Source organism: Ciconia boyciana, chromosome 2 (assembly GCF_034638445.1).
Source record: "Ciconia boyciana chromosome 2, ASM3463844v1, whole genome shotgun sequence".
In the NCBI taxonomy this organism is placed as follows: Eukaryota; Metazoa; Chordata; class Aves; order Ciconiiformes; family Ciconiidae; genus Ciconia; species Ciconia boyciana.
In genome coordinates, this window is record NC_132935.1 from 32,274,093 (window position 1) to 32,300,507 (window position 26,415).

Here is a 26,415-nt window from a genome sequence, read left to right on the forward strand (position 1 = left end):
CCCTCCCCGCAGCACCCCCCCCCGCCCCCGCTGCCTCTCCTCCCCCGCGTTGCTGCGCAACGAGCGCCCCGCGCCCCGCCGGCGGCAGCTGGGCCGCGCTGCGGAGGGCGGGCGGCCGGGCGGGCATGGCGGACCCCGCTGACAGGGCCGCACATGTTTACGGGCCGCGCTCCGCCGGCAGGAGGAGAAATCTGAGGCAAAAGCTGAACAGGATCGCGGGCGGGAGCATGGAGCGAGGGCTGTGGGAGCTCGCCGGGCCCTCGCACACCGCGGGTCAGCGGTGCGAGCGGCTGGCGGGCGGGGCTGTGGGGAGAGCGTGGCCTGGCCGCCTCAGCTCATCTTCGGCGTGACAGCAAAGGGCACGTTCCTGGAGGGGAAAAGTCCGTTTTCCAAGCGAGTCCGCTTTATCTGTGCCTTTCCAGCTCCGTGGGGGGGTTAGGGGTTTTTTATTTGTTTATTTGGGTTTTTTTATGGAGCTGAGCAGGGTGGGAGAGGCAGGAAGAGGTCAACCGGATTTCCCCATGGAGAACGGGGCAGCTCGTTCCTGCCAGGGGACAGAGGAGGAAAGCGGAACAAACGATCTAGAGTTGTCTTTTTCAGCTTTCTTTATTAAGGAAAAACGGGCCATCAAAAGGGTCGATTTTTATGAAGACTTCTAAGGAGTTGGGTGGAAGGAGCACCGCCAGAGAAACTTCCATCAGGGAACTTCCCTGAAAAAAACAAAAATTGGCTTTAATGAGCCCTCTGTACTCGCTAGAAAATAGGAACGTGTACAACACGGAAAATGGCTCCTACATCTCAAGCTAGTGACCTGGCTTTCAGCTGATTAATGAAAAAATCTTTGAGGTGTGGGTCATCCTCAAGTTATCTGGCTGCCTGCTGTTTCCCTTAAATTTTGGTTGCAGTAGTATTTACTTCAAAGAGCCTTTAGGGTTAATGTCAGTGCAGTATGCAAGCCAAAGAAATGTGGAGTGCCCTTTCAAAGCAGAGTATTAATCTCCAACATTAAGAATGTATGAAAATAAAACTATACTATCTTATGATAGGTAGCAAAATTATTAAAATTGTACCCAATGCTTAATTTATTGGAGTAAATATTTTCATTGCTGGCATTGACTGGCAGCTATATAATTTTTTTTCTTGGTTCCACAAGATTGTACAGTGGAGTTTCCATGTAAAAAGTGATTCTGTTAGTATTGTTTTATGTGTCCTGTAATATTTATGTTTTCCTGAGTGCCTGATGTAATTTGTTCATTTTGAAAGGAACGGCTAGTTATTTTCTTCATAATTGCTACCTTTGCAAATTCAGCCTTGACTTTAAGAATCAAGCTGAGTTCTTTGACACTTCACTGAGAAAGAGGAAGTTGACATGCCGATCTTGCATTTTTCTTAATATATGTTTAATCTAACTTACAGAGGAAGTTCCACCTAAATTAAGACAACTAATGAATACACTTACTTAAAATAATTTTTCAATTATCATCGTTCCTGTTCTATATCCTTCCTTTAATGCCGATGTCATTTGAGGGGTCATTATTCACCATGTTGCTGTTACCACATATGAGTGAGCACAAACAACTCTGAAACTCCCCCAAATAGTTTTTTTGTGTAAAAAAAAAAAATTATTGCTAGTATGTGGTCAAGCATTTGCATGACAGAGGCCTATGATTTTTTGTGTTTCTGCCCTCGGTGTAGACTGATTTTTTTTTCCTGTGCTGCTTTTGTTAAGAACTGTTCTCTCTCTCCTTCCCTCTCCCCTTCCCTCTCCTCCCTCCCCCCCCCCCCGGTGATGGTCACTCTGGGCTCATTAAGTAGGAAAATGTTAGTCTTATTTTTTTAAAATTCATCCCTTTGTCTTCCTCAGACTACTTAATTTTAGAAAAGGGGAACTGTAATCATTGTATCAGTACTAGCATGAAACTCTGATGAGCTGACCTCTTTTTCTGGGAAACAAAGTGTTTTAAGAGACATAAACATGTAAATGGTATAAATTTACTTATCGACAACAGAAAAAACTTTGGGGAGGGATTTTAAAAAAGCTATACAGTTCTGGTTGATGTTCATTCTCCCACAGTCCAAGGATGGACTGTCCGGAATTCCTTTCCATACCAGTAAGATTATTCAGAACTAGTAAATGTTCCAGAGCAGTAACTGCAAAGGGTAACGCGTAATGGCTGATGAATTTTGCCGCTTCATTCCAATGCGTGGCTGGCACTGGAACCTCCTTCAAGCAGAAGGTGTAGCCTTGTCTGCAGGGTGGCTGTTCGCTGCACAACAGCCAGACGCAGAAGTGACCTTGTGCTCCCCACTCAGTTGATGAGTGGGGCAGAGGCATGTCACAGAAGCAAGGATTTCGCTTACTGAGAAGGGGGTCGGAAGGTTGCCACCTCTCCTTTTGAGCAGCATCTGGTAGACAATTTTCTGCCTAATATTGTCAATCATTCCCTTGTTCTTGAAGGTGCCTGACTGTCCTCCCAGCTGGAGTGAGAACTTCAATGATCGCTATAAAGCAAAACAAATGCAAAGTTTACAGAGGGGGTGTGGAGAAGGCAGGTCCCCAAATAAAGAAGTTGGCAGGGGCTCAAATGCCTGGGATTATGAGAGAAGTGGAACACACACATGATTAGTGCGCATGCTGGTTTGAATACTAAAGCTCACACAAATACATTTGTTGCTCACTAAAAAGTGAAAAGTGAACAACTACTCAGGCAGGTTATGGTTGGGAAAAAAGTGGTGATTAAATGCGCGGAAAATTGAGGGTTTCTTTGCTTCCTATTGCTGCTCGACTTTTTTTAAAGGTAAGGAACTGAAGCATAGCATCAGTCTGGGAGGAGGTAGGAGCAGAGGGAATCTTGCCTCTAGTGATGAAAAGGTGGCATTCATGGACAAGGGAAAAAATATTCGGAGACTAAAGAAAATAAATCAAGAAATTTATTCTTTCCTTGCAGGCACATCAGAAAAAAAGAAGGGGGGGGGGGGAAGTGGCGATAGCAGAGGTAAGATTCTGGGTGGTCCAGCAAAATGCACGCTGCAATGTATCCCCCCTCTCCTGTGAGGCAAACTAAAGCACACCGGTGCTAGTGCTTGTTGCCCATGGCTAGTGCTTCTTGCTGCTGGCAGCTGCGTTGCTGACTGATCGTCCCTGAAGGAAGCAGTTCTGGGACCAGCAAGCAGGTGATCACAGAGTAGTGCCTCCCTGAGTGTTAAGGAAGAATCTCCGCTTTTCGAAGCAAAAGGGACTCTCCCCGACTTGGTGTCGGGCAAGCTTTGCCTGCAGGCATGATCATGGTATAAAGTAGCAGTAGCTGAATGGAATAAAATGTAAAAAAGATCAGTAAATAACTATATTAAAAATGAGAGGAATACTTACTTGAGAGATGGACTGTATGAAATGTTTGGAAAAAGTATGTATCATAAGAAAACTCCACCAGACATTAATCAGTATAGACTAGTTAAGGCAGTGCCAGGGAAAGCTAGATTTTTTTCTGTGGCTAGTGCACAGAACTGCCCAGTGGATTTACTGAAAGAAGTTAGACAATAATTATTCAGGATGAACTGCAAAGCTGTCACTGTAATTGACCTTCACAGATTGTTCTAGAATAACTTCTGGAGGGATATATGCTTACATATACTTATCATTCCAATTGTCTCATATGTCTTGAGAGAGAGAGAGACATTTCTTTTTTGGAAATATGAACTGATTGCTAAGGTTACAGGCAAAGAAGCATTTGAAACACTTCTGCTGTGTTGGAACGCTGTATACACAAAGGGAGTGCGAATGTGCACATTAACTTTTAATAAGCTTGGAAATCATTGACATGTAAACAGTTCTTATTACAGCCAGAGCCTCTACTTTCATTAGAGGCATATTAGGCTCTAGCACAATCATAAGATATTTCTGTTTAGTTAAGTGTTACCATATTACTCCGTACATCACAATAATTTACTTGATGTCAGGATGTGGCTATGGGCCAGAGTTGTTCAGCAGTTCACCCCAAGAGTGCTAAGACTGAGTCTCAGGGAAAAAATGTTGATGGGTGATAGTGGATTATGTCTTGTGTTTGACTCTTAACTATTTGTGAACATAAAGATACTGAAGAGGACTGTAACTAGGACTCCCTGACTGTCCTTAGAAAACTTTCTCCATAATTTAACTCCCCTGGGAAGCACTGAAAGGGCAGTATGGGTCCAGCTTCAGCTCCATTCATACTGCAAGTCAGACAGACTGGAAGAAATGGAGCAAACAGTCATTTCTATCTTTTGTTTGTATCAAATATTGTGAGAGAAGTTATTCTTACTACAGCTCCAATCTGGCTTGCCTGGGAAGTGCTAGAAATCTTTAACCAATCTGTTGTAGAGTTGTCAACACTGGCTTCTCATTGCGTTTGATAACCCAGCAGGAGTAAAAAGCATTAGCAGCTCAGATTACTAATCAAAAGTCAGTATTCTTCTCTAAACCCCTTCCCAGGATTGCCCTGCCCATCAGCCCAGCGAACTCTGGACTGCCATTCCTTTTCCCTTCTGATCCCAAAACTATTTTGCCTCTTCTCCCTCCACCAGAACTTGGTTACACTCTTTCTCTGTCACCTGGCCCAACTTTTCCAGGGCTCACCTGCTGCTTTGAGAGCTAAGGGGCCATGACTCTGCCAGCGTCCAGGGGGAGAAGAGGCAGCACCCTGGAGAATGGAGCAACCTCCCGCAGGCAGGCAAGCAGGCCGGCCTGGGATGTTTCATGTGTCCCTAAGAACCTGTCTGAGCCTCTCTTCCCTGCCTCCTGCCACCGTGCTCCCAAACCAGAGAACCCAGCTAGTACCTTTTGAAACGATTGTTGTTGAACTGACAACCAAAATCTTGACTATTGGTTAACGATCTCTGCTTTTATGCTCGCTCACCAAAACCTCAGGGCAAGAGGCATCAGTCAGCTGTATCTTACAGCGGGTCCCGGAACTAACCTGATGAAAGGGCTGAACGCAGGGTTCAAATAGACGCTGAAGTGTGAGGTGTCGTGGAAGTTAACAGACATGTCTGTGCAAGCCCAGCTACCCTTTCTTATCACTGTTTTCTACAGGAGATCCTTTGGTCTCTATTCAGTTATTTGCGGTGTTCAGGCTAGCACATATAATCCAATTCAGTAGTAACACATTCGGTGTATATAATTTCTAATCTTGATTCTGTTCTTGCTACAATCAAAACATACAGACCTTTGAAAACCTCAGGGAAGTCTCTCATCATTTATCCCAGTATGCAGCAGATAGGAATGGGACTTTCCATAATATGATTGTAATTCAGATAACTGAACACAGGCCACTACAGAAGATCATAATTCGATTTAGGGGGTATTCGAATGATACGAAATATTTCAAATAATTTGAATACTGGGAGGTACTTGAATGATTCCATTTCTATGCCCTTGAGGTATGAGTATGAAGGAACTGAGAATACCATTTAAATTCATGGTGGAATTCATTTTTAAGGCAAAACTGAAGCATAACTTTTTGTCAAATCTAAACCTTAATTCTGAACATTGTTTAGAAATAAAATTTAAAAGCATTTGTTCTTTTTTTTTTCTTCCACAAATTTATCCTTTATGTGACATCAGCTTCAAAAAACCATGCCTGATCTATTCAACCATGTATCAAGAAGCTAAATACTCATGCAGTGGCAGGAAAAAATCTTGTGGCGGCGTGTACCGGGGGCTTTGAGTGCTGATCTGCGGTGAGATGGGCTGACCCGACATTGCCGTGCAGCTGATCAAAGCCGCGGTGAAACGTCTGGAAATGTCACTTTTAGGAGCATGGGGAAATCCTGCTGGAAGGCCGGATACACCAGAATTTGCTAGCCATTCTGTTGCGGATCTTGTCCAGAGACGCACAGTCTCTGGAAACCTTGAAAGAATGAATGAAAACAACTGGTTTGTGGGGTTCAGTAGAGAAAATTGCAACAACTTCCAAATAACTTCATTATTTCTTTAAGAATGGGTAGTCTATTAGCTGTAATTTCTTGCATAGAAAGCGCTACATGCTACACTCCAAAATGAAAAAATACCATTACTTTTTGACAGGGACAAATTAACCTAGCGTTAGAGGTGAAGCTTGGCCCCATGCTGACATATTATGTGTACATTTGGCCTGTTGGCATGTCTCTCAAACAGAACGTGCGGGGAGAAAGGTACTGAATTCTGAAAAGGGAATTACCATAATTCACTTGTAAATGGAAAAGAATAGATATATATGGCTCAAAAATAACATGTCAATGCAGACTGAAAACTTTTTTGTGGAGGAACAGGTTAGGAAAAGCATGTGGCAACCTTAAGTATAACTCAGTCTCGGGAGGCTTTGATAAATGGTATAGAAGCCTATAATAAATTTAAATGGTGACTGCAACAACTTAAAAGTCTGTTTGGAAACTATTTTAATTTAAAAAACTTTTTAGAAAGGTATTCTAAAGCTTAAAGCGCAGAAGTACTACAATTCAAACTGGAAATTATTTCCCTGACCATCCTGGATGGTTTTCTCAACAGGCTGTAGATAGCTCTGCTTCAATTTTTCACCTCAAAAAACCCCCAGTCTCTTCTCAGCTTTTTTTCCCAAAGTTCCATTTTTTCCATTTATGTTTTTTGGGGAGAGGTGAAATAGTTTTATTTCACCCAGGCCCGGCCAGAGACATCTGGCAGCCTGTCCCACACGCCGAGGCTGCAGGCACCCCCGGCCCTCCTCCCGTTTAAACAGACTGAACGCCGGCGGGGGTGCGCCGGCACGGACGGGCCGGCACCCCGCTCCCCTCGGCGTACCGGGGGCGAAGCAGGTGGGCGGCGGGGGCCGGCGCCGCTCCGCAGGGAAACCCGCCCGCGCCTGCGGGCGGAGGCAGCGCGGCCCCGCGCAGCGCCTGGCGGAGCCGCGGTCGGCGGGAATCCAGTCCGGGTTTTGGTCCCGGGGACCAGCGGCGGCGAGGAAGGGCGAGCGGGAGCGGACCCCGCGCCGCGCCCGATAGCCGGGCCGGGCCGGGCGGACAGGCCGGCGGAGGAGGAGGGCGGCGGGAGCAGGTGGGCGAGCGGCGGGGCGGCCGCGCCCGCGGGCCCCCATGGCCGCGGCGCGCCCGCCGCACACACCCACCGCCGCTCCCCGGTGAGCGCCGCCGCCGCCCCTTGGGCTCGGCGCTGCCGCTGCGCGCCCGCGGCGGGGCCGCTGCCCGCAGCCGGGGCTGAGCGCGGCGGGAGCCGAGCCGGGCCGGGCCGGGCGGGCGGAGGCACCATGCAGGCGCGGCGCCTGGCCAAGCGCTCCAGCATGGGCAGCCGGCGGCTGAGCGCGGGGCCGGCGGCCGCGCAGGCGGACGGGGTCCGGCCCCCCAAGCCCGAGAGCGCCTGGAGGCCGCCCCGGCGGGAGGGCTCCGCCGCGGCGCTGGAGGAGGAGGACGAAGACGAGGACGTGGTGGTGGAGGTGGAGGAGGAAGAGGAGGAGGAGGAGGGCGGCCTGGGGAGCCCCCCCCCGGCGCTGACCGGCCACGGCAAGGGCCCCCTCCGGGGGAGTCTGAAGGTGCGTCCCGGGAGGGCGAGGGCGGGAGCGGGGCGGTGGCGGCAGCCGCCCGGCCCGGCTCGGTGCCGGCGGAGGGGCCCGGGCGGGGGCGCCGGGCTGGCGGGGCGGGGCAGGCCGGGCCGGCCGGTGCCCCGGGCCGGGCCGGGCCGGGCCGGGGGAGCGGTGGGGGCGGCCGCTGTGCTCCGCACCGGCCGGGCGGCCTGCGGCTGGCGGCGGGGCTGGAGCGGGCTGGCGGCGGGGTGGCCCCCGGGGGCGCCTGGGGTGCGCGGGGGGCCGGGGGCGGCCGGGCCCGCGCTCCACAAGTCCCAGAGAAAGCGGTGCCCGCTGCGGGCCGCCGGGAAGGCGGCGGCGGGCTGGCTGCGGAGCTCCGGGGGCGGCCGGTGCGGGCAGCTGCGCGGCTAGAAGGGGGCGTGCGTGGGGAGTCGCCGGCAGCTGAAGTAGTTTGAGTGTTGAGAATAAAGACTTTGCTGGGTAAAGTGCGCGGCAGCAGGGCTGTTAGGGGGTGGTGAAGGCTGTTCAACCTGGCCGTTTGCACAGAGGTTTTTTCAAGAGTAGAGTCGTGCCTGCGGGGGGTGTGGGTTAGGCGGTGCTGGGCGAGGGACAGTGGCCCTGGTCAGGAGGCCGGGATGGGCGATTTGTGAAAAGTTTCTGAATGCAGCAGGACTGTGCAGAGGCCGGTTCAAACCCCATTGAAGGGTGCTCGGGCAGTCCTCTGAATTTGGTGCGTTTTGGAGCAACCTGCTGAACGCTTGCAGGCTGAGATCCTGCAGACTTAGGCTTAATTATTTTATCATGAGGGGGTTTCTGTAATTATTTTTCTCTTGGGATAACCCGGATAGCAGGGTTAAGTCTCTGTGTAGGTCTACGGAGGATTCATGTGGTAGGTGTGCACTGGTTATGGAAAATAAATGTGTGTGGAAGTTTAAAGGGTATCCATTTGGATTGTTTTTTAGTTTGATTTTTTTTTTGTTAATCTAGGTAATGATTCTTAATGAGATCAGGGTCGGCCTAGTAGTAGTGCCATGTTACCGTTGGGGTCTTCCCTGTATCCACAGAAGAAAAAAAAAAAAAGGAAACAAAACCAAAACAAATGAACAACAAAAAAATCCCTAAAGGAAGGCAGCAGCAGAAATACAAGTTATCCCCATATTGCTTCAGAGCAAGTTTGATATAGCAGTGACAGGATAAATCTGACCCATTTGAGTCATTGGACCCTGTCCTTGTGGCTGTTCAGTGAGTCTGTCAAAGGCCACAAGATGTGGCGATGGTCTGGCTGCGTCAGACTGTCCATGCTACTGAGGCCTGACAGGCTGGGATAACTTTGTTGCTACAAAACCTGTTGACACTTGACTGGTAGCCTAAGGATGAAGGGCACTGTAATGGGCTTCTGGTCCCATCGGTGTCCCCATCACACCAAAACTCCAAGTGGTAGAGGAGGCTTAGAGAAACTTCCCCTGTGTACGTAATAGGTAAAAAGTATGAAATTCTCAAATGGGGCACAATAATCTGAAATATCAGCTGGATTACATAGGTATAATCTGCATATAGCATGTGTTATCGGAGTGTACTGTTCTCTTTGTCAGCCCTCAGCAAGCTTTCAAGTAGTAGGTCTGTTAATATAAATCAAAGTCGGTGGTATTTCTCTCTTGCATTTAAGACTGTATGTGCATATAAGAACATTGTGCTTGCATGTATTTACTTACCTGGAAAGTAAATCTGCCTCATAGATGAGATGAGTGGAGTAAGGTGTATTAGTCTATTTTCAGTATACATAATAAACTCTCATGTCATCTGCAGCACTGTAGTTCAGTAACCAGGTGCAGGTATTTACTGATTTTAGAAGAATATTTCTAACTGTCATGACCTGCCTCGTTTTTGCTTTCAGTATTTATACTTTAAAGTACTATAAACTAGGAAAACTATTTAATTTAACATTTTAAAGAAATTGTCTTTGCTTTCTGTATATTTCCTTAGGGATTGATATGTAGGAATACATACAGCTTAATCTAAGGATTCTTCCAAGTAATTTTAAAACAATGGATTAAAAGTGAGAAAAGGGGGCATGAAATGAATGCAGAGGACTGACTGCAAAACTGCAGGAGGGTAATAGGGCTGGCACGATCTGGCTGTGGTTTGTCAAAGAGGATTCCTGCCAAATGGAGAACTGGCATGGGGTCAGCAGCATTTGACTCCCAGACCTGGCCTTCCGAGTTGGGGTCTGGGAACAAAGGGAATTGAAGGGGTGTCCGCTGCTGAGACAGGGCATAAATTGTTGCAGTGTCCAATATCCTTCAGAACAAGAGATGTCCTGAAGAGCTTCAGAATTTAATCAGACTTGAAAGCAAAGTGGTCCGGGTGCTGGTTTTGTAGTATACACTATCCAGATAATGCAATTAAAAAGCAGCACACAATGTTTTGGTATGTGGGATAGGTACGGATGACACACAAGTACACTTTATGTCTGTGCCCTTGGGTGGAGTGGCATTTTAAAGCTAGAGGTTTCATGGGCTCTTCACAAAGTCACTTCTGTGGAGTGGCTGTGATACATGGATGAATACATCATAGGGTGTGCAGTCGAAGTAATATTTTTAAAAAGTGCCTGAGAATTTGGTCTGCTAGTCAAGATGAAAAAAATACCTGCACCATCAGGTCTCATAGCTGTGTTGTCTCCACCAGAAAAAAGTCCGCTGTGTGGTTGCACCACTGGTGGTCTCGTTTTGAACCTCATTCTTAAGTGTGGGGGTAGAGAGATAGGAAGTACTGCTTTATAAAGACAAATCTTATTTCTCCAATTTCTAAAGTCTTGGAAGGAGAGACCATATATGACAAAAAAAGAGATTGAGAGAGTCTGTTGGTCATGGGGAAGATACAAAAATTGCTTCTTTATATTGCTGTAGCCACATAGATGTCCAAGTGGAGGACACTGGAGAACACTTTTGTTGCTTTCTTTTCCCCCTGCTATTCTAACACGATGCTGGAAGAGGCATGACCATGCTGTATGTCGCTGGTGGGTAATGGCAGGATAGCCAGAAAGATTTTGAGAGCCTGTAAAGCCTTGTTGAGAAGTGCTGGAATTTCTTATTTTGTCAGAACTAGTTCATTCATCTGTATAGGAAAACAAATAACATCAAGGTGCTGATTTTACTGACTCATTTTGCATATGAAACTCTTTCTTTGCAACCCATACTTGCTGCTTTGGCTGCATCTAGATTTCCAGCCATTTGAAATTAGATGAAAAAGAATAAATAGCATAATTACCAGTACATTGTCTTGAAGCGTGGATTAATTTGCAGTCCTGTTTATTTCATCTTTTGTATGGAGCTTGGTTCAGATACCACAATCAGCCACATTAGTACTGCACTGGGTTTAATTCACCCTGTGGAAACTGCTGGTTTTGGTGATATGGAGAGAAGGTTATGAAGTAGGGTCCATCAGCGGTCTGCGATGCTGAGTTTATCTGGTGCTTGGTGAGTAAGCCTCACTGCAAGTCGCAGAGCTACGCTAATTTGTCTGTAAACCACTAAAGCACTATAATTGAGGATTTGGGCTGGTAATGAACATGGGCTTGTGATAACTTGCCAATACGGTGTAATGTTTTCTCTACTGTTATAAAAAGTAAAGAGGTTAGTGCTTTCTTCTGTTTAGCCCAGTTGAGCTGCCAGTTCATCTCCAGCCTGTTTTCTGTCCCCAGGCTCAGAATATGGACACAGGACATTTCTAGCCCAGCTGAGTATGGGGGCTGCTTCTGTTCCTCAAGCATTATGTTTCCATGGTCTCTGCCCTATACCTTACCATAAGCATCTGTGAAATTATCCATTCCACGTATTGGCTTGTGTGTGAGCACTTCTTGGTAGTTCAGAAGGATGAATTTCCCACAAATGGATTTTTTCCTGCAAGTATGCAGCTCCCAAAATCATGGGAAATGAGCAGATGAAGAGTCTGAAAACTAAAGGCCCAGAGAGCTGTGCTGTGGTGCAGGAGGAATGTGACAGCCCAAGCTGCATAAGCAAGACTTCAATTTCATGCACATTGGGCTCAGTTTTGCCCACCTTGTGAAGTGGAGTTTGCAACAAGTACAAAGTACGGAGCACATGCAAGGCTGTGCCAGAGGTTTCAGAGCAGGGATGGCGGATGTTGGTAGGAGTCTAGGTTAATCCAGGAAAAAGTATGCTTTTGGACATGATTTTTGTGTTTGTTTTGGGTTGGTTTTTTGCCTTTTTTTTTTAAAGATAGAGACATCTGTGTGATATATGGGATGTAGAAGAATCTTCAGAGTTTGTCTGGAAGAAATCAGTTGCCTGTTAACTTACGTGCATTGTGTGGCTGGGTTGAATTTGCTCTCTGCTGCTTTGCTGCTTTTCTCAGCCTTCTTTTTAAAGCCAGGTGAGAATTCATTGTCGTCCTTTAAATCAAACTTTCAGCTTCAGCTTTACTGTAGGATGGACTGTAGACTCATCTTGGGCAAAACAACCTTTTTTTTTTTTGCTTGATTAGAAAAGTGCTATTTAATTTAGCTTTCATATGTGTGTCCAAATATATTTTAACAGGCAATTTGCAAAATGCAGACTTCAAATACCAGATTCGCTTAGTGGTGGAGAGATCTCTAAGACACATTAGGAACTTGCATGCTACCCTAAGAGGAAACTGAAATGTTCCCTCTCAGACTAATAATGTTAAAGATATTTTTATAAATACTACTGGTTATTAGAACACCAGAACTCATGTTCTGATCTTGGAGCAGGATCCTGTTAGGCCAGGCTGTGTACAAACTCAGAACAAGCATGATCCTGCTCTACGCTCTTCTGCGAAGTTGAAGAGTAACACAAGAGATGATGAACGGATACTGAGGGCCTGTGGGGACCAACTAAAGGGTGAGACGAGAGGCAGATAAACACCAGCAGCTTAGCCGTATTTTTACAAGTAGGTAAACTTAATTAATTTTAGAATTTCAAACTTCATTCAGTTTCTTATAGTCCTTGGGTGAAAACTGGCTAGTGAAGTTCGTGTGGAAACTGCATGACTAGACTTGTTTGTTTTTGTGGTTTTTTTTTTTACTTATTAAAAATAAAAAAAGTTTATATGTAGTATGGATTACTGGAGGCAGAGCTGGGGGTGGTGAGATTGTAAGGTGGTATTTTTTCTCCGCTCTCCCATAATAAAGAATGAATGGGAGTAATTTGCTGAGGATTTTTAAAGTAATTTTTTTGTTGTTGTTTGTTGGACACAGACCAAGCATAACCACTTTGCCCTTAAAAGGAATTGTATTAGAAAACTGTAACTATGTGAGTATAAAGAGGTACAATGGAGCCACTAACAGTTTTGATGCTTATTTGCTAGACTGTTTTCAGTCTAGAATGAGTTCAGTTGAGAATGATCAGTTGGCTGCCTTCAGGTATGCAGTATGTACCGGTGGATAGAGATGTGCTGCTCAATCTTTATCACAGAATCACAGGATGGTTGAGGTTGGAAGGGACCTCTGGAGCGACCTCATCTGGCCACCCCTCCTGCTCAAGCAGGGCTACCTAGAGCTGGTTGCCCAGGACCATGTCCAGACAGCTTTTGAATATCTCCAAGGATGGAGACTCCACAGCCTCCCTGGGCAACCTGTGCCAGTGCTCGGTCACCCTCACAGTGAAAAAGTGTTTCCTGATGTTCAGAGGGAACCTCCTGTGTTTCAGTGCGTGCCCGTTGCCTCTGGTCCTGTCACTGAGCACCACTGAAAAGGGCCTGGCTCTGTCCTCTTTGCCCCCTCCCTTCAGGTATTTATAGGCATTTGTAAGATCCCCTCTGAGCCTTCTCTTCTCCAGGCTGAGCAGTCCCAGCTCTCTCAGCCTTTCCTCATAGGAGAGATGCTCCAGTGCCTTCATCATCCTGGTGGCCTTTTGCTGGACTCTCTACAGTATGTCCATGTCTCTCCTGTACTGGGGATCCCAGAACTGGACCCAGCACTCCAGGTGTGGCCTCACCAGCGCTGAGTGGAGGGGCAGGATCACCTCCCTCCACCTGCTGGCAATGCTTTGTCCAGTGCAGCCCAGGACACCATTCACCTCCTTTGCCCCAAGGGCAAATTTCTGGCTCATGTACAATTTGGTTTCCACCAGGACCCCCGCACCTTTTCTGCAAAGCTGCTTCCCAGCTGGGCAGCCCCCAGCATGTACTGGTGCCTGAGGTTGTTCCTCCCCAGGGCCCAGACTTCACATTTCCCCTTGGTGAATTTCATGAGGTTCCTGTTGGCTCAGTTCTGTAGCCTGTCAAGGTCCCTTTGGATGGCAGCATGGCCATCTGGTGTATCAGCCAATCCTCCCTGTTTTGTGTCATCTGTAGACTTGCTGAGGATGCACTCTGCCCCATCATCTAGATCAGTAATGAAGATCTTGAACAGGACTGGATCCAGTACTGACCCCTGGGGTACGCCACCATTTACTGCCCTCCAACTAGACTTTGTGCTGCTGATCCAACACCCTCTGGGCCTGTCCGTTCAGCCAGTTTCCAACCCACCTCACTGCCTGCTCATTCAGCCCATAGGTCAACAGCTTGTCTATGAGAATGTTATGGGAGATGGCATCAAAAGCCTTCCTGAAGTCTAGACAGAGAATATCCACTGCTTGCCCCTCATCTACCAGGCCAGTCATTCCATCCTAGAAGTTCATCAGGCTAGCCAAGCATGACTTCCTCTTGGTGAAGCCATGCTGACTACTCACAATTATTTTCTTGTCCTTCATATGCCTGGAAATGGTTTCCAGGATTAGCTGCTCCATCATGTTCTTGGGAATCAAGGTGAGCCTGACCAACCTGTAATTCCCTGGGTCCTCCTTCTTGAAGATAGAAGTGACATTTTTTTGCATCTGAAAAATAAGTATTGAGAAAGTGCTTTTCATGGTCTGTAATTAACATTTGTAATGTGCCCTACAACAAGTGTGGACACACGGACCATCTGTGCCTTTTCTGACCCTGTGCTCTTCCAACCTTGCTTCTGGCCCAAGGTTACGGAGAAGCCTAACAGTCCTGTAGATCAGCTTTGAACGCTCGAGTTCTACTCTGTGTTTTTCCAGCTGCTAGATTAGACATTCCAGTGATATGAGAGCAGCAGAGAGATCCTAGCGGACTGTGGGATAAATCTGTGCCTCAAACTATGCCACTTGGCCATCTCAAAGATGGGAGCTTTGCTGCTTGGGCAGTAGGGAACGTGCTGGTCCTGGCTGGTGTCTGCTCTGTAAATACTGCTGTGGATTGAGCAGTAATGTTGTTTTTTGGTTTTTTTCCCCCTCAGAATGAGAGTGCCCATTGGCTTTGTAATACTTTCAAGTGATTTATTGAATTGCTTATTTCTAAAAATAGTGAGCAGCTTGACCATTCCTGCTGCTTGAGGCCAGCCCAAAGACTACAGAAGGATGGTAGGCTAAGAGAGAAACTCTTAGCTTTTTTGTTTATTTGAGAAAACTGAACAGAAAATATAAAGTGAATAAAAAGAACGTTCATTAGCTCTTACGGTGATCAGCTTCAGTCTCACGAACTTGTGTCGACGTTTTTTCTGTAGCATGTTGCCAAACGGAGCACGTAGAAATTTAATGTTACCGCAGTTGCTGAACAATCTGCGATGGGATCACTTTCACCGCTCTGGCACCTTGCCAAACTTTCCAATCCCAAAGGATGATTACGGTGACATTTGTCTCATTGTATTAAAAAGTACATGTGTGGGTGGTATTTGTTGTTTGAGAACAAAACTAATGAAGACAGGAAGCTGAACAACTTCTGTTGCTTGAACTTTGGATAAAAATACAGATCTTTTTATTGGTGTTTTTGCAAAACATAAAGAATCAATTTTCCATAAAACCCTGACTCAGCTGAAATTGATGGAAAAGTCCTGCTAGTTTAAGCAGACTTGGGTTTTCAGCCCAATTGTGTAACCACAAGGGTGAATCCATTAGTCTCTTAAAACCTTTCCATAGTGGTCCTAATAATTTTTAAGTTTTGCTTCAGACTATAGAAGACCGTTCCGATCACTGGACACAGAATCAGAGGGAAGGTAAAATGCCTCAATGATTAGATACTGAAGTGTGAAATTATATAGCTTATTGTTTTACCATCTTTAATGTATTTTTTTAACATAGTGGATAAAAGGTTACTTGAACTTTAGATAGGCAGTGCACTTATGACAAGCAGTCATAAGACTGTATGGTTACTTACTTTTTTTTTTTTCTGCTTCAGCAGATAAAGTGGCTAATGCTTGCATCGTGCTGACATAGAGAACAAATTGTACAATCACCTTCTATAAACTGGGGTTTGTAAAGTTGGCGAGCTAAACATTTGAGCCAACCTGATCTTTTATGTATACGTGCATATCCCTTTGAAATGGCAGAAAGAATTCCCTTTGGATCAAAAATGCTTTTGACCTCATATTTCTCAACAAGTCTCTTTTTTAATGTAATTGTGACAAAGGTAAGTACTGCCAAAGGAAAAGAATCTGATTTTTCTACTTTAAAATACTTCTAAAGAGAACCCTGTGATGCAGTTCTTGCTGCTCGTAGGTCTAGGCTAGTGGTGGTTCCTCTGTAGCTTGTGGTTCGTGAGGCCATAGAAAGTGGTCCTCATCTGGCTTACAGAGCTATATGGAAAAAGCAGAAAAATGAATAAGGGTGAACTGGTGGTTACTAAGGATTTGCAGTGATATTTTGCTTCAACATGCATGCCCACCATTGTTCTAGACAATTGTCCTTACTTTCTCAGGGCAGGAGAGAAGTGGTTGGTCTTGCAGGTGTTTCTCTTTCCGTGCTGGAGCAGCAGCCTTTGCAGCACAGCATGCTTTGTGCCTGGGCACTGGGTAAAACCAGACAGTGTTTGTGGAGCCATGGTGAGATGATTTAATGTTTCATCAGTTCCAAAAAGGGTAAAGCATTCCCCTCTCCATCCTTCCATCCTTCCATCCTTCCTCCAGCTCCCAGCCATGCACTAGCTACCTTGGCCTTTTGCTAGAATGCGTTTGTGTGCTTTTGTGGGCTATTGAAACAGTGGGAAACGTGTAGCAAGCAAAGAGTCTGTAGACTCTGTAACTTCAGTAAGTTAAGGTGACTCAGGGACGGGCTTGTCAAGCATCTTGATAGTGCAGAGGAAAAGATGGGATATCACAGCTAGGGCATGCATAGGGAGGAAGAGGAAGGCGAGAAAAGGAGCAATCCTTCCTCCTTTAGAGGACAGCAGCCATTTGGCTGGTTGGGCTGTGCTTGACTTGGGGCTTGATTGTTCTTCAGGTTCTTTGTGAAGGCTCTTCTCCCATGAGACATCATTGCATCCCTCTAGTGGTTTCATAGAGGGCTGGTTTCTGGAGTGGCTGAGGAAGAGAAAGTCACATTCGGCCTCTGCAGGTTTCTCTAGTGTTATTCCATTGCTTCCAGGGATAATGGGATGAAACTCTGTGACACTACTTCTCTGTGTAGTCAGACCCAAAAAGAAACTCCTTTTTTGGCACCTCTCCCACTCTGAACAGGAAAACTGCTAAATGTTTTTGTCTGGAGCCGAACATAGATTTGGGAGAATCTCTTAACTGGGGGAACGCTCCTTGCTTGTTCATCTCTTCTGAAGGACCGTGCCTTCTACTTCCAGGCTCGAGATCAGTTAGAGGAGATAAGGATGTGCGCTTAATTCTGATCTTGTAATATCTCCTTCAGGCTCTCAGGTTCAGGGATCATCACTGGCCCTTGAAGCTTTCATTCACAGCGCCTATTTCATTCAGAAGTTACAACATTTGGATACATCTATAAACTACCTTGGTTTAATTCCACTGAAATCCCATCATTTAAACAGAAAACCAAAAAAGTGCAAAGTCTGTTTATTCCCAGGATGTTAAGGCAAATGGATTACATTTCCATACCATTTTAAGTGATCTAGGATCTTCACCATCTCATCTTGGCTGGCTGCTTCCAAAGTCAGACAATCACTTCTGACCTTAGAAATTTCACACCTCTCTGTACCTTATTTGCAAGAGATCTTGAAAATAAAGCTAATCTGTTTTTTCTTTTCACCAGGCATACTCTGCTATATATCTCTATCCAGACAGAGGAGGAGGGCTTTCAAATGCAGATGAACTGATCAAGGGTTTCTTGCTGAGGAGCAGTGAGGCAACATTTCCAAAATCTTCTACTAAGTGTGGGGAGTTCCCCACTGCCTCTTGTGTGGTCTGATTTTTGGGAGCTCTCTTTGCCTGATCCTGAATGAGATGGTAGAAGTGATGGTATTTCTCCCTTCTGCTTTGAACTGCTGCCATCCTTACTGATCCCGAACCACCAGCAAATGAAAAGATAAACAAGTGGAGCTTCTCGTACATCTTCAGCAATTGTCTTGAAATAGTTGAAATTAAAGATATTTCATTTGCACATGAAATTTGGGAAATACAGGCCAGATTGATACTTCTGTCCATAAGACAGCCCATACACAAGGCTGTATTAAGCTACTTAAAACTTAAGCTGTTGTGTACAACTTCTTAATGTAGACAGAATCAAAATTAGGGGCAGCAAAGACAGTAGATACTTTCCCACTGGCTTCTAGGACCCTCTTTGCATCTCTTACAAGTAGGAAAAATCACAATTTCAGAGGAAATAGATGTTCATAGGCATACCATAGAAAATGCCCTGACATGAGGTTTCAGAGCTTCAGCCAGTGCAATTAAGAATGCCTGATTTGATGGTGCTCACTAATTACAGCTTGTAATTATAACCAGTAATGTAATAGAAATAAGAACAAAAAAGTTTGTTTGAGCTTCCCTGCTACCCTGCATTAGCATGCTTGTTTTTATCTCCCAATTCCAGTTTTTTTAAACTTTCCCAGAGGTGGCTAGCAAGACCCAGGTGTATCCTCCTCTTCTGGCCTTCAGTGCTGCTTGGCCAGCCCAGGGCACACGTTTCCAGTCCCTCTCCTGTCCTGTGCGTGGCCACAGCTTGCCCCGGCGGCACCAGGCACTGCTCACGCTGCTTTTGCTGCAGGAGAGGTGAGGGGAGCCTAATGCCTGGCAGGCACCCTTCCCGCTTGCATGGCCAGGCACGTACGTCGCTGCGAGAAAATGTGATAATTGGTTTAATTCATTTTAAACTCACTGTTTGTGAAACCAGTAATTGGGAAGGCAATTATGGCTGCCCATTCCTGGCCAGCCAAGTCCTTTTTAGCCTGGTGGAGTACCTGAGCGCTTGATGGTGAGCATGTTTACCGAAGCTTGAAGTGCAGTGACAGGATTGCTAAATGAAGAATGAACCTGTTTTTTGCAACTATTATCCTCCACTTTCCTTCTGTTTTTAAGGCTTTCCAAGCCAGCTTCTTAATTTTTAGATGTTTAGAGGCAATGTGTTTCTTGGGGCCTTGTTTTATTTAAGAAAAGGAAAACTGGGCTGAAAGACCTCTGCTGAGATCCTTCGAGAGATGCCGTGCCCGAGGGCTGTAGTCCAGGTGAACCCAGTGAGCTGCGTTCACAGAGCGGTGACTGCAAGGCATCCACTTCCATGTGCAGCATATCCAGCATACAGAGCACGGAGTTATTTCTTTGAGACGTAAACATTGCAAGCAAATTTTGAAGATGCATGCATTCAATAATTAGTATTAATATTTGGTAATTGTTACTAATTGGTGTCTGATTACCTTAGAAGTCATGTCATGTACTTTTCTCTAAGGAACTTACTATGGCTGCATATGGGATGGGAAAGGAAGCTGCCATTTGTTCATGTGGTGGAGAGAAAAAAAGGCTCAAATATCTCTGAATCATTTTCGTTTAGACCTGAAAATGGTGTATGGGAGCAGCCATGGATTCCTAGTGTACCTCGCTGTCTCCCCCTGTAATCTTACTAACACCTCTCTGTCCAGTTTTAATAACCTCTGTGCTTCTTGTGCCAGTTAGTGCAGAACTTCAGATGTCACAAGTTGATCATCATTTTATACAGGTACCTGGATGGGTACTGGATTTCAAATGTGGGAGTGAAAGTTTCTGTCATTCATCTGGATAGATGCTGTATACTTCAGAAACACCTTAGGCTGGTGCTGGGGTACACAGTTTTTGTAGATGAGTTATATTTAGCCACATAAGCACTGACATACATGTGATGATGAAAGGGTAAAAACTTCTTGCTGACTCCAGTTCTTGCTGCCTAACACCGTATTGTGAATCCAGGCAACATGAATGTTTAGATTTGTATTTTAGTATCTAGAAAATATATTCTATGGATGGTTTTGTATATTCAGTCAAATGGTGAAGATAGGGACTTTGTCCTAGCCTGGTTGAAAATGAATACTACATTACTATACATTAATGCATACTATATATCGTAAAGAACACTTACAGTGACCTTAAAATGCATTATCTTCTGTATTGTTAGAGAGCAGCAGTTTACAAATGCTTAGAGTGATTAGATTGACATGGTTTATGTGTAATGAGCAACCACTGGTGAAGCGAGTAATTAAATGCAAAGTATACTCGAAAATGTAATAATACATTGAAATTCAGGGCAGATTATTTCCAAGCATCATTACGAGAATCTGTCTTATCTCTTTGTATTCCAGTATGAATAGAGATTTCTAGCGAAATGGAAATTCAATGCATTCTTTCCTTCCAGTGAGGACGCCGTTTTGGGATGGCAAAAATTAGAGCCTTTTTACATAAAAAAACTGTGTTACGGGAACTTGAACTGGAAATACTATATGAAGTAGTATGAATAAACCAAAACCTTTGTCCTTCCGAGGATTTAATTTAAATATTTTTTTACTTGCATGATGTTATCTTGGTAATAAGTTTGGTGTTTCTCATTGCTGCTTGTTGTATTTTGCTGTGAACTTTACTCCTGATTTCTTTTTTGTTCAGAAAAGTGGCTTATCCGTGTCCCTAGAGCATAGCCTAGCTCTTCAGGCTGGCCTGAAAAGAGTCTTGCAGTTATTGAGCTCATGTTTTGGCTGAACTTTTTAAATGTGTATCATGTTAAATATATACACTCCATTATCATTTTCCATTAATACACTAAGCTGAAATATATTAATTCCTTCTTTTGTTTCCCCCATTGAGCTGCATATTTGTTTTGTCGTGGATCAAAAACGTTGCTAAAGCCTTGTTTAAAAAAAATCCTGTGACTTGTTTTCTTACCAGATGGAAGTTTTATTGGCAGTCCCTAACACTTAGCATGCTTACATCTATTTCAGAAAACGGAGAGAGATGGTCACAAAGAATGAAAAAATTGTTTATAAAAAACAACAGAGTTAAATGGCAGGTTGGCTGGTGCTAAAATGTCTTGTAGCTATTGGTGGTTTTTTAATTGGTGTTTAATCAAAAGAGGTTTTTGATGGAATTAGACCAACTGATTAATCAAAAGAGTTTTTTGGTGGAATTAGAGCAAGTGATTACATAGTAAATCAGATGGAAATCAAAAATCCTCATCCTGAACTGTGTCTTCTTTAACAGCTATATAGTGTTAATAGCTGTAAAAATTGTACATAGGCCTAGGACTCACAATTAAGTTAAAATTATTTATCTATCGAGAATGCAAATTTATCCAGAATTAGAGCAGTGTGTTGGGTGACTGTTGTTGGGGTGGGGTTTTTTTGTATGTGTTTTTTAATGAGCGTGTTCCCCTCCACTCCTGCCTCCCCCCAGTCCAGAAAGCAGCCAGTGTGGCTTGTGAGGGATCTTGTTGTTTTTGGAATGAAGTGGCACTGGGGTTGAACCGGCACTCCGGTTATGGTGGCCGGTAGCTGAAGTAAAGGAAGTATAGCTTTACAGGTTGAGGGAGAAAAGGAAGTTTGTACAAAAATGGAAACATGGCAATGGCATCAGGATTATTAAGGTAAGGTGTTTTTTTTAAGCAGCTAGTTTCCCAAAGCATATTCCCACTAGCAGGTTTTGTTTTGTTGTTTTTTTTTTTTTTTATAGGGAGTCATGGATGCATGACTGGATGCAGTCATCTAGTCAACTTTTGTACAGATACTTCCCTCCACCCTCGTACAATATTTTTAGTGTTTTTTAGAGGTACTTTTATTGCTGGTGTTGTAAAGTGAGCTCTTTTGTCTGTATTAACAAAACATAATGGCACAAAATAGGCCATAGTTGCAAGATCATTTAATTTACCCAGGCCTCTAGGATTCAAACTATGCACGGAGGGACTTTCTCAGCCATCTAAGTCCTTCCAGAATCCCAGTAGATAACATGAGGAGAAATAGGAGTTAGCCAGTGTGCCCCAGAAGATCAGGGGAGCCTGCTGGGCTCTTACTGCCGTCCTGCTGCCTGACAGCGTGACCCGAGCCTTGCTCTGCCAAGCCTCTGTTTGCTGGCCTGCTTCTTGGCAGGCAGATGCAATCACACATGTGGCCAAATCTTCTTCAGCTGGCGTAAATCAGCATAGCTTTGTTGAGGACGCTGCATCGAGTCACAGGGTTGGAGGCGGTGCTGCTCGGGTGAGCGATGCTCTGTGCTGGGCAGCTGCCTTCTGCTTCTGCACTTCTGTCACATCCAGTGCCCACTGCCCGACTCCTCGCTGGTAAATCCGTCCCCGAGTTGTTTATAAAACCGTCCCCAAAGTAGGTATGGTATGTGGCATGGCAGTTCTTTCAGTAGTTTTTTCTATTGCCATCTGTCTGTGCACACCATTACAAAAACTGTTAAAAATGGGATCTGTGCTCCTGGTGTGCCCACCTGGATCCATAGGTGCTGCACAAAAGAATGGGAAATTCGAAAGAACATAGGTGGGAGTCAGTTTTTACATTTGAAGGCATATTTCTATACATTTGGGTTGCGTACAGGTAAATGATGCTAATATTCTTGGGAGTTTAATACTTTCTATGGTATAGGAAACACAGACGTCTTAATACCTGTTAAATGCTAGTGAACTATTTGAAAAGAAATAACTTTTTTTAAGCAGCAGTGTACCAGAAGCAAGGGAAGATGCTAAAGCCCAGTCAGGTTGTACTCAAGAGATGACATATATTGTTTGTTAAATGTAAGTCTCTGCATTTGCATATAAATATGATGTCTACTTATTCTAGTATTTGCTGATCCTTTGACTAGGCGGTTCAATACTTGAGCTGTCTGTTTGATCAATAATTTTTTTGCTGTTCAGGGCAAAATCCAAGCTGAAATTTGACTGAAATTGGAGAAGACTGAAGTTTGACTGCAACGTGAGCATCTTATCAGGATGTGCTTTTGGGCGTAACAAAAATTGACTGCAGATAAGCCAAGGCCTAAACTATTGAAAAATTGCAATCTGCATATCCTCTGTAAAGAATAAAGAAAATTTTCTCTTAATTCCTCAAAATTTGTGTCAATGTTGAGCATGCTTTAATTTGGGCAGGACTTCCATTGCAACGCATGGTCTTGATTGGGGCATGTGGAGCTCAGGACTAGCAACTTGGCTATGACAAGATACCACCAAATACAAGTTTCTGTAGGCAGGTTAAGATGGCTTTTGCAATGAAAAATTATTAATATACTGTTGAAAATACTAACTGTGGTAATAATTTAGCTGTCAGGTGGAGTATTAAACTTCGTCACTTAAATAATAATAACGAATCAAGCAAGAACTTTAAGTTAAAACCCTCAGCCTAAGTATATACCATTGTCTTGACAACTTCAAAACAGAAACTAAAACACTTTCCTTTTTTTGCTTAATAAAGTTTCTGCTTAGAAACCAAAGCAGGAAAAGACTTTCAGTTTTTGCAGGAAGATTACCAGACTCCCTGGTTAAAGTGGCACCTGTCTCGGTCTGCCAGAGTAGGGCCACTACAGCACCGTGCTGCTGCGCTCAGCGAGTGAGAATATTTCAAAACGAGCAAGGGCGGACCACTCTGTGACCCAGCTTGCGCCTTTGAAGAAGTTCATGGAAATGGTCGTGCTATTAGGTGTTGAAAAGTCAGAGGAGAGTGAGTGGGAAGGCCAGTGCTTGCTGAGAAGCAGTGGAAGGAGTAAAGCCAGATCAGACCGCAAGCGTGAGCTCCAGGGAGGAAGGTGCAGGTAATACTGAGCTGTTGTTTCCAGGCGGCGGCATATCAAAAGTTTCCCTTGCGCAGCGATGATAGGAGGGAAGTTGGCAAAGGCAGGTGAGGGTAACTGCAGACAGAAAAAAAGCTGGTTTTTAAAATTTGCGGATGGCTTATAAAATCCTGTTTCTGTGACTGAACTTCCAAGCGATGTCGGTTGCCTGAGGCCAGGTTGCAAAGGACTCGGTTGAAAGTAAGCTGAAGGTTGCTAATGGCTTAAGGGTGAAAATATGCCATGAATTGCATAGAAAAACAATTAGCCTATTATAAAATGGCTTGTACGAGCGATAATTAATCAGGCGTATGGAAAAAACTGTGTAAGTTTTTATCAGCAATTGATACTGAAGGCAATAAGGTGGCAAATACAGAGGTATGATGACAAGAAAAGCCAAACCATTAGGGAATGACATGATCATGGAGTTTGAGAACAACTAAGGAGAGAGAAATGTAAAGTATTGGAAGTAAGCTGAAAAAAATTGATGTTATGGTGTTAGCATCTGGCTGTCTGCAAGACAGGCTGCATCTGCTTGGACTAGACCTTCCATTAAATTTTTGCTGAAACATGTTATGGACTTAGAGGACCACCACAAGCCTCAAAGTGGTTAAAAGAATATGAAGGATCTATGGAAAAAAAAGAAAAGTTCCTGATAAGATATGACAGAACGATTAACTTATCTGGAAAGATATATCGGAAATTGTCCATGTTATCTCCGAACTGTGAGTGATGGTGAAGCAGAGCTTGAAAGCAGAGGGATCCTGGTGGTCAATCAATGTGTTTGCCACAAAGCGAGGAACCTGATCAGTCAAGTGACTGTGGCTCTTGGTGCTCCCCACATCAATGGCTGCTTGTGTAGGTGGTTGGATTTCCAGCAAAAGACCCCGTACCCTTCCAGTCAGGGCAGGTGTCTCAAGTGGAAATGACTCCTGTAGACGCGTATGAATTAAAATAGAAAAACTGCCTGCGGAGCATGAGAAAGCTACTGGAGAGTGGCCACTGAGGGAAACTCTTGGCTTTCTCTCATGATCACCTGCTTTTAATGCAGAAAAGATCCTTTATCTGCAGTTGCTCTCAAGGGAAAGTTTAGAAAGAGGTTAATGTTTCCAAACATCTGTTGAAAACTGAGTGGGAGGGTTAGTATAAGCATTGGATTTGGCTATTTCTGGCCATTTAGACAAAGGACCTGAAGTGCTTGGCAGCAGCTCTGCAACCGTCTGAGCACTTGCTTCTGTGGTTTTTGTCATTCTTCACTTCCATTTGCTTGCATGGGGCTGGCTATTAATTATGGCACATTGACATATGAAAACCAAACCGGTATTTGAATATATTTGAACCGGGTTTCAATAATTTTGATATATATGAATAGACTATCTGGTATCACAGTACAAATATTCTGCTCTTTATGTTTTAGACTTTGTACAAGTGTAGTCTGCGTCTGCAACCTTTTGTCATCACTATTGAGGTCTGTAAGGAAAACTTAATAATGTATGGCACAATATGTTTGCTGAAACGGAGTAAAATATTACAGTTCCATAAATCGAGGAATTTTTTTTTTTTTTTCCTTTGGTAAAATCATGGATTTATTAGGGTAAAAAAAAAAATCATCCCAACGAATACCATGTTCAGTCTGGCATTGGAGAGCAGGGAAGGAGGGAGGCTGCCCCTCCCATGCTTCTCAGTGCTTTCTCTGCTAAGGGTTGTGCAGAGCGAGGAGGAAACTGCTGCGTCCTGCCTCGTACGTGTGCACACCGGCACCCTACCACCGCGCACCGGCACCCTACCACGCACAGCGGGTGTAGCAGCTCGTGCCCTGCACAGCACCATCCTCTGCACTGGATAAGGTGGAAATCCTGGGGAGGGAGGAAAAGATATGTGGTCATGCAATGGAAGACCGTATGGCAATGGAGGGGATGGAATTCAGGCCTTATACGTACCTTCATTTGGCATTCTGTAATTTCTGGGGGCTGGATATTGGAACTTGGCTGTTTTCAGGCTTCTTTTTTGCTTTAGTGCATCACTTCTAAGTCAATTCTGATGAAAATTGAAGGCAACTCAGCATCTGTTAAGATTCTCAGACACTCAGAAGAGGGCTTACTGTAAATTAAGAAGTTTTTTAAAAAATAATCATTAAATCAGAATTAAATTTCTGTTGTTTATGTGTCTTCTCCTAATTCTATGTGATCACATGCTGACTGTTTTGTCTTCCAGGCAGATTTTCTTGGTAATGTGTCATCTGTTTGTGTGTAAAGAAGTGTAAAATGACTAATTCTTTCTACTATTTACATTCATAAAGTAACAATTCTAGTTTTGTTCTTGAAGCAACTGCCAAAAGCCCTTTCGTGGAAACACTAGAATGAGACAATTAAATCATTGGTCCTAAGTATTTATGCATTAGCGATGCTACATACTTTACCGAACAAAACAAAATTACTTTGGCAAGATTGTCTTTCCTGTGAACTTAAAATTGCTTGCACCATTTTTATACCTGCCAAGGTTTGAAAGCTATAAACAGGGAGATTTGTGGGGAGAGGAATGTATTTTTATATATTTTTATGCATAAATATATACACATATACATTTATTGAATATTTTGGATGATGAGAAGGAAGAGGAGTAAGGGGGAAGAATTTGCATAGGAATTTCAGCTTATTGGTGCTGTTCCTGTCTGAGGGTGACACATGCTGGATTTCTCCACTGTAAAGATCAGCAATAATTTACAAGTATGTAAAAATCCAGTTTGCAAGTGCTAGAAGGCGTCTGGATTTCTCCGAGGTGTGGCGTGGAAGTACCTCTGCTCAAGGCGGGACAAGCAGCCATTTTGTTGGGCCATATTTTGCTTGGCTGTTTGTGTTGGGTGGAGGGGTTGTCTCCCTGGTCTATCTCCTGGACTTA

General features: G+C 44.4%; 1 protein-coding gene across 2 annotated transcripts in view; it reads left to right on the forward strand.

The window, feature by feature from the left end:
* The first annotated feature begins 6,750 nt into the window (after nt 1-6,750).
* ZNF704 (zinc finger protein 704) overlaps nt 6,751-26,415 on the forward strand; it is a 94,597-nt gene continuing 74,932 nt past the window's right edge. The window contains exon 1 of one of the 2 annotated variants that reach the window (XM_072852296.1): nt 6,751-7,532. In XM_072852296.1, the coding sequence (XP_072708397.1) occupies nt 7,251-7,532 (282 nt within the window). In that variant the 5' untranslated portion in view covers nt 6,751-7,250. The remainder of the gene's footprint in view (nt 7,533-26,415) is intronic. The other variant, XM_072852295.1, reaches the window with a different exon arrangement.